The sequence below is a fragment of the Pipra filicauda genome, unplaced genomic scaffold (genome assembly GCF_003945595.2).
Source record: "Pipra filicauda isolate LSUMZ 115617 unplaced genomic scaffold, ASM394559v2 scaffold35_size7292922_pilon, whole genome shotgun sequence".
In the NCBI taxonomy this organism is placed as follows: Eukaryota; Metazoa; Chordata; class Aves; order Passeriformes; family Pipridae; genus Pipra; species Pipra filicauda.
The window spans coordinates 411,026-417,500 of NW_024104487.1; the positions used below are offsets into that span (position 1 = coordinate 411,026).

Below are 6,475 nucleotides of genomic sequence, written 5' to 3' on the forward strand. Positions count from 1 at the left end.
TCTTTGGGAAAGGTGGAGGGGAGAGGAAAAGTGCCTCAGCTCATTAGTGTGTCCCCGTGCATTTCACTGGATGGGAACTCACTGGTGATCTCCAGCATTTCTGTACTGTTGTTTCACTGAGCCAGGAGGCACTTTGTGCTGTGAGGGCCTTAAATCTGCATTTCCTAAAACCGTGGGGTGCAGTGGAGTAACCAGGGGCCTCATGGCTCGAATGCATTAAGATTCATACACTAAATAATGTCGGGCTTTGCAGCTTTCAGCATCTGGGACACAGATCCCTAATCCAATACCAGGTCAATTGATTTTATAAAATCCTATCAGTGCTTATTTTGACAGGTAAATTTAACTTTATTTTTATCCTTTCCTAATTCAAACAGGGGCTAAAGTTGCCAGCAGGGGTGGACACCTGGAGAGGATCTTTGTTGTAGAATTCCGGCCGGATTCCGACACCCAGTTTGTGTCCGTTGGGGTGAAGCACATGAAGTTCTGGACGCTGGCTGGCAGTGCTTTGCTCTACAAGAAAGGAGTCATTGGCTCCATGGAAGATGCCAAAATGCAAACCATGCTTTCTGTTGCCTTTGGAGCAGTAAGTTCAAATTCCTTGCTACGGAATTGTATATTAAGGTTTTATTAAAACTGCAGTTTTCTGTGTTGAAATCCAGCCCAGGGGGGATGGTGCTTGTTAGTGAAATGCGGATTTAACACCTGCACACCTCGAGACCTTTACCTTTCTAAGCACAACCGGGTGTCTGTTGGTGAATGGTTTTTATTAATGGCCGTGCACACCCACTGCCTGGCTTTTATTTTCTTTGCTTTCCTGGTTATTTAGCACTTCACTGGTTAAAAAACTGTAATACTGTTATTTTGTGTATAGACTCTGCAACCTTTTTCTCTGCTGATGGTATTTGGTGTGACAGTGATACAACCAATGGTGACAGCACAGACCACTGTGCAGACCAGACCATAGACCACTGTGCAGAGTGGTCATGAAGGAATTGTGAATTTGATTTAAGGGATTGCGGTTGGGGCTGAACAGAAATGCAGAGGTGTCTCTTACATGTGAGGTTGCTGCTGTTTGTTGCAGAATAACCTCACGTTCACGGGTGCCATCAATGGAGATGTCTACGTGTGGAAGGACCATTTCCTGGTCAGGCTGGTGGCCAAGGCTCACACAGGCCCCGTGTTCACCATGTACACGACGCTGCGGGACGGACTCATCGTGACAGGAGGGAAGGAGAGGCCGTAAGACACTTCCCCTTCCTGCAGTGCACTCCTGTGTGCTTGCTGTGTTGAGTTGTTCATCCACCACCCCAGAGATAACTGGGCTCTGTGCTGGAGCAGTTCCACTCTCAGTTTTGCATAACCTGCCCAGCTGTCTCAGTAAGTCAAGGACCAGAGGAGGACACACTCCAGGGTGGCAGTTACACACCAGGGTCACACTGAACCTCTTAGGGATTGATCTGAACACCTGGATAAGCTCCTTGTTGCCTGAACTCCTGCCATAAGTGAGATTTTCTTAATTTCTGAATTCTGTCAAACTCCAGCCAACCCCTCCCAATGGAGACTCTGTAAGGCCTTCAAGTTATCAGAAGTACCATTTGCCAAGTGACAGAGATTTGAGATTAAATGACAAGAGAACAATTGGATTTGGGGTGTTTTCTGAACAAGAGAACAAATTAATGATGCTGTTGAAAATATGAGGTGTGAAAACATTTGATTTCTGATTTACTTTCCATAGCACGGTAGCGAGGAGTCCTTACATATGGCAGAGATGATTCAGTGTGTGCTCTGTGACTGAAGCAGGATTTGCAGATGGGATTTGTGGTGAAGGAGACACTTGGGTAACACAACCCCCTTCTTTGCAGCACCAAGGAGGGGGGAGCAGTGAAGCTCTGGGACCAGGAGATGAAGCGGTGCCGGGCCTTCCAGCTGGAGACGGGGCAGCTCATCGAGTGCGTGCGCTCCGTGTGCCGGGGCAAGGTGAGGGAGCTGCACCGGGGGGGAGCCTGGGTGGCATCGCAGGCGAGGAGACTTTGCCTCCCTGCTGCTGTTCCTTCTTCTCATCTTCCTGAGCTCAGGGGTGGGCTTGAAGCTGCATTTGTGATGCTTGGTGCCAGCCTCTGCTCCAGGGTCAGCAGGGGCAGGGCAGGGCTCGGCAGGCCCCCGAGGGACAGTGCTGAGTGCAGGGCCACGTTTCATCACCCAGGCCCTCACCTCCTGGTTTGCTTTTCAAACAGCAAAGGGAATTTGGGTACCTGCAAGGTTTGCTTCCCATGAAAGGCAGGCACAGCTCGGGTGCTTCCCTGGGGCACAGTGGATCACAGCTTTTGTTTTATTGAAGTCAGAAAAACCCCAGGTTGCCACTGAGAATTACTGAGGGACTTTGGTAAAGTGGAAAACAATAGAAATAAGAGAGTAGTTTGACTTGCTGAAGTCGTTGTTGCCCACGTTTAAATTGTACTTGTAAATGTGTCCTTGCAAATGCTCCATGAAAGGAGGGTGTGATGCTGCACGTCAGTGACTGTCCCCTGAGCTCTGCTTCACTGGGTGCACCAAGGCCCTGGAATTTGCCATACTCTGATAACACCCCCACTGGGGAATGTTGTTTTCTATTTCCAACCCAGTAGCCATTAACCAGTTCCAAACTGTACCTGCTTTTTCCAAGTATTTGCCAAAGAAAGCTCTTGTAGTGCAGACCGTGAGAGGATGTTACTGTTGCACTGACAACCTCTGTCCATTCTTTTCTTCTGCTACAAACAGGGGAAAATCTTAGTGGGAACAAAAGATGGAGAAATCCTTGAAGTAGGAGAAAAAAACGCTGCTTCAAACTTGTTGATTGACTGTCACATGGAAGGGGAGATCTGGGGCTTGGCAACTCACCCCTCCAAAGACATATTTATCTCTGCAAGCAACGATGGAACAGCGAGGATCTGGGACCTGGCAGACAAAGTGAGTATCCCCAAGTGGAAAAGCTTGTGATTAGATGGGAATGTTTTATAGAACCCATCGTGTTGCTTCAGGGTTTTTTTCCCAAGACAAATTGACTAACAACAACCATTTCTAAAACCAACAGATCAATAAAACATTTTAAAAAAATTGCAGAAAGGTTTCTGCTCCTGCTGGGTAACATAAATCTTTTCAAAAGGTCCTTAGCTAAGCTAGCAGGGATCATTTTTAAAAAGGGGAATGAATATGTTATAAACACAATCAGCAAAGAGAAAGTGCTACCAGTTGTAGGAGGTATTAAAGTCACAGATCAGGAAATTGATTTTTTGTCTTTTTCTGCTGTGAAACTGGATGTCACCCTACAAACTAGATGCAAACATGAAACCCCCCTGTGAATTCCATGCACATTCCAAAGCCTGCTCTGCACCATATGCCTGGTGGGACGCGAGTCGGGGTGTGAAACTCCGGGTTTATGTTTAGAGGGAAACAGAGGAGCGGCTTTGCTGGGAACGAGGCGCGTTCGAGGCGCCGTGTTTGGCAGCTGTCCCTGCCCGGGGAGGTGTGAGCCTGTCGCTGTGTCCCCACAGAAGCTGGTGAACAAGGTGGCCCTGGGGCACCCGGCCCGCTGTGCCGCCTACAGCCCCGACGGGGAGATGGTGGCCATCGGCATGAGGAACGGCGAGTTCGTCGTCCTGCTGGTCAACAGCCTCAAGGTCTGGGGCAAAAAGCGGGACAGGAAGTCAGCAATCCAGGACATCAGGTAGGAAATCCCACCTCAGGCGCTCCAAATGCACCGCCCCGGCTCCAGGAAATGGCCAGCAAGGTCCACATTTCCAAAAGGTTTCGTAACTCCGTGTTTGTTGAAACCTGTGTGAAATGGAGACGTGCACTCCCGTACCTAAGGCTTGCATTTCCATTTACCTAAAGCTTGTGTATATCTTGGATACCACACACTTCTTTTCCCCTGTGATCAGTTGCAGCCACACCGCAGAGCTGTGACTATGGGAGTTAATATGACAGTACTTTTCCAAATTGCAAGTCCTGTTGTGTATCCCAGAGGATTAGAGTTACTCTGCACATGGCAAGTGCAATGTTAGCACCAGTTAACTACAAACAGTGTAGACTGAAATCACAGAATGCTTCAGGTGGGAAGGGACCTTAAAGCCCATCCAGTCCCACCCCCTGCCATGGGCAGGGACACCTTCCCCTATCCCCAGGTTGCTCCAAGCTCCATCCAACCTGGCCTTGGACACTTCCAGGGATGGGGCAGCCACAGCTTCTCTGGGCAACCTGTGCCAGGGCCTCACCACCCTCACAGCCAAGAATTCCTTCCCAATCTCCCATCTAACCCTGCCCTCTGGCAGAGATATCCTCAGTCTTCCTCTTCGTGGTTTGAGTTCAATCTTGCTGTTAATAGAATTTTTTTTTTGTTTTCCAGTAAAAAAATTACTGTTGTGTTGTCATGAGAAACAAAAGCAAGTCTTGCACAGAAACAGTGACATCCCCATTCCGTGTTTTCTTGTGTAGGATCAGCCCAGATAACAGGTTTCTGGCAGTGGGGTCACAGGAACACACTGTGGATTTCTATGATCTCACCCAAGGCACAACCCTGAACCGAATCGGGTACTGCAAGGACATTGCCAGCTTTGTCATCCAGATGGACTTCTCTGCAGACAGCAGGTACATCCAGGTATGTCTGGGATGGCCCTGGAGGGTGGGACTGACTGTGCCAGCAGGACAGGAGGGAGGCACGAGGTGTGCGAGGGCGAAGGATCCCCTGGGCGAGGGAACGGGGACGACACTGGGAAAGGAGCTGGGGATCATAACCCTGGGGGATGGCTGGGACTGTGAGAGCTCACCTGACTGGGGAGGTGTCCTCAGAAATGGTTCTGATTTAGTAAAATTGGGTTGAGATAAGGCAGAGAGTGTGGAACAGAAAGGAATCTGTCAGCTCTGCCAGGAACCATCTTCCTGTAACACCAACGTCATGTTGCACGGGATGGATTTTACACAACCAAGAGAAAGGAGAGATTTTATCCCAGATGTTTCATTCCTGGTCAAACTGGTTGCTGCTGGCAGTCCTGCAGAGGATGCTGGATCTCTGGCAGAGGTCTCAGCTGTTTCCTTTCCCACTCCCAGGTCTCCACGGGCGCCTACAAGCGCCAGGTTCACGAGGTGCCCCTGGGGAAGCAAATCACAGACCCTGCAGCCATAGAGAAGATCACCTGGGCCACGTGGACCAGGTACAGCCAGGGACATCTCCCGTGGGCTCTGGCACACCCCTGGGGCTGTCTGGGGTCTGCACAATTACACCAGGGGTGTCCCAGAGCCACAGGGCTCCTGTCCTGGGCCCCTCCCACGGCCCAGGCCACTGCAGCTTCCCTTCCCCTGTCCCACCCCAGCCAATGCCGGCAGCACAGGAGGCCTGGAAGTGTGTCTTGGGCGTGCTGAGAGGTTGTGTGGTCATTAAAATACATTCCCTGACAGGGATCCACCCAGGAGCCTCTGACCAGGAGCGCAGAGCTGTGGCTGTGCTCCCCTGCAGGAAGTGGGACAGGGGATCCTGCAGGATCTGACAGGGGGTGAGAACCAGGCGGGTTTAGAAGGGAAATGAGAATCCTCCTCCTCCGGCTGCTCTGCTGCCAGGCATAAAAACGTGCCCCAAATTCCCTGTTTGTGAGGGCTCCTGACAACTGGTGGGAGGGGGCAGGCGCCTCTGGCACCCACTGGGTGGGTAAATAGCAACAGTTGCAGAGGAACTGGAACCAAGGGCAGAACAGCTATTTTTGAGAACCAGTTGCCCTCCAAAGAAGAATTCCCGCCCTGAGGAGGGAACTGGCCTCCCTCACTGGCCAAGGGAACACGGGGTCAGGAATGCCTGGGGAGGGCACATACAAATCCATAAGGGATGGAGGAGACCCAAGCTGCACCAGGCGCTTGTATGGAACAGTGCCAGTGGTTTCACAGGAGATAAACCTCAGCATTTATGGATAGAGGTGGTTATAGGGTCACACAAAACCCCTGTAGTCTTGTGATGGTCTCCATGATGAGATCATGTTCAGGGCAGTGATTTAGAGGAAAAACCTTGTTTCAAAGGCAGCAATTCCTCATTATTGGGCTGTGTTGCCTCCCCATCGTGTGGAAGAGCAGCAGCAAGTCAGTCCTGTGGTCTAATGCTTTTATTTCACCCTGTTTTGGAGCATCCTGGGAGATGAAGTCCTTGGGATCTGGCCCCGCAACGCAGACAAGGCAGACGTGAACTGTGCCTGTGTGACCCATGCTGGGCTCAACATCGTCACGGGGGACGACTTCGGGCTCGTGAAGCTCTTTGACTTCCCCTGCACAGAAAAATTTGTGAGTGGCTGCTTGATTTTCACCTCTCCAGCTTTTGTTTTTCCCAAACTCCTCAGCACTGGGTTCCCCAGCACCCAAACCACACGGTCCATCGCCGACAGCTCCCAGGAGAGCCCGGGGGTGACACGGACTGGGCCAATGGACCTGGGATTGCTGTGGGGCCCAGTCTGTCTGT

General features: G+C 50.9%; 1 protein-coding gene across 1 annotated transcript in view; it reads left to right on the plus strand.

Annotated features, from left to right (window-relative positions):
• Positions 1-6,475, plus strand: part of EML6 (EMAP like 6) — a 79,975-nt gene that overhangs the window by 73,241 nt on the left and 259 nt on the right. Inside the window, exons 36-43 of the mRNA XM_039384536.1 lie at positions 378-586; positions 1,085-1,242; positions 1,866-1,980; positions 2,761-2,949; positions 3,534-3,706; positions 4,474-4,636; positions 5,086-5,189; positions 6,147-6,300. Of these exons, the coding sequence (XP_039240470.1) occupies positions 378-586; positions 1,085-1,242; positions 1,866-1,980; positions 2,761-2,949; positions 3,534-3,706; positions 4,474-4,636; positions 5,086-5,189; positions 6,147-6,300 (1,265 nt within the window). The remainder of the gene's footprint in view (positions 1-377; positions 587-1,084; positions 1,243-1,865; positions 1,981-2,760; positions 2,950-3,533; positions 3,707-4,473; positions 4,637-5,085; positions 5,190-6,146; positions 6,301-6,475) is intronic.